General features: G+C 46.1%; 1 protein-coding gene across 1 annotated transcript in view; it reads left to right on the forward strand.

Moving 5' to 3' along the window:
• The window catches only part of LOC107082608 (discoidin domain-containing receptor 2-like), a 33716-nt gene that overhangs the window by 21811 nt on the left and 10362 nt on the right, over positions 1 to 1543 (forward strand). The window contains exons 10-13 of the mRNA XM_015371375.1: positions 451 to 655; positions 738 to 949; positions 1091 to 1218; positions 1295 to 1504. Of these exons, the coding sequence (XP_015226861.1) occupies positions 451 to 655; positions 738 to 949; positions 1091 to 1218; positions 1295 to 1504 (755 nt within the window). The remainder of the gene's footprint in view (positions 1 to 450; positions 656 to 737; positions 950 to 1090; positions 1219 to 1294; positions 1505 to 1543) is intronic.

A 1543-nucleotide genomic window follows, 5' to 3' on the forward strand; every position in this document is an offset into this window, starting at 1 on the left:
ATGCTTAAGTTATACTAGTATGGAGGTATATTTCCATATTTCATGCACTCTTTTATTAGTCAGGGCATAACATCTTATAACAGTGGTTCCCAAAGATTTTCTTCTGGGCCCCCCTTTGGATTACAACAAAATTTCCATCTTCTCAAATCCATCTTCTCAAATCTGGGTTGCAGTGTCACAACTGTCCATTATGCTCAGTCAAGCAAACACTGCTTTTTTTTTTTTTTTTTTTTCATTCATCCATACCGCTTCCCGCGCCCCCCCTGCAATGGCATTGCGCCCCCCATAGGGGGCGCGCCCCACACTTTGGGAACCACTGTCTTATAAGATGTTCTGTTGTATATAAGAATATATAAAACAAAAGAGGCATGTGGAAGCACTATACAGGTCTATGCTGGTATCTTGCTTCAACCTTGTTTCAGTGAATCTTACCTTCCTTCTCATTTGCAGGCTTCCCGTCGCTGGTTGGACGATGAGCTAACAGCTCGCCTTGCTGTCCAGACCCAGGCCTTCTCCCTCCTTCACTCCTCTCTATCCAGTGAGGATGGTTCCACCGCCACCTACGAGAGAATCTACCCTCCATGCGCAGACTACCAGGAGCCGTCACGCCTCATCCGCAAACTGCCTGAATTTGCGGAGTGCTCAGAACACCTTGGTAAGCTTGGGAAAATCAAAGTCTGAGTATCGTTAAGAGCAGCTGAAGTATCATATCTCGTACCTCATGGTTTTTCTTCTAGAGTCCGGGGCCTCTGGTAGAGCAGTTGTTGGTTCGGATGGCGCTCCACACTATGCAGAAGCAGATATCATCAGTCTGCAGGAGTCCTCTGACAGCAGCTCCATCAGAAGTGTCAATATGAACCTGTTTGCTGGATCAGACGCAATCCTGAGGGAGTTCCCTAGAGAGAAGCTAACCTTTAAGGAGAAACTGGGAGAGGGTCAGTTTGGGGAGGTGAGTTCCTTTAAGTATGATAAACTCATTTTTACTCTTTCAAGTTGTTCTCTATAAACATAAAGGAATAACCTTAATTCTGAAGTGAAACCAGTTGTGTTGGATCAGGTGTCTATAAACTGCTTCTCCTTCCTCCTACAGGTGCACCTATGTGAGGCAGATGGTATACAGGACTTTTTAGATGAGGATTTGACAGTGGAAAGTAACAGTGAATTACCTCTGCTTGTTGCGGTGAAGAAGCTACGGGAAGATGCAAATAAAAACGCCAGGTGAGGGTAGCTGGCGAACAGGTAGAAGAGTGGCTATGTCTCCAGCTCATATAGCTGTTTCCCTGCTGTGCTGCAGGAACGACTTCCTGAAGGAGATCCGAATCATGTCTCGTCTGAGGGACCCCAACATTGTACGCCTGCTGGCTGTGTGTGTGGATACGGACCCTCTGTGTATGATCACAGAGTATATGGAGAATGGGGACTTAAACCAGTTCCTCTGTGGTCTCAGACTAAAGGCCCTGAATGACGATAGGGAAGACCAGGAGGAAGGGAACGGTGGAGTCAGGTAATAGATATTTATACAGTTTAGACTTTGTAACGTCAC

Source organism: Cyprinodon variegatus, unplaced genomic scaffold (genome assembly GCF_000732505.1).
Source record: "Cyprinodon variegatus isolate N-32 unplaced genomic scaffold, C_variegatus-1.0 Scaffold57, whole genome shotgun sequence".
NCBI lineage: Eukaryota > Metazoa > Chordata > Actinopteri > Cyprinodontiformes > Cyprinodontidae > Cyprinodon > Cyprinodon variegatus.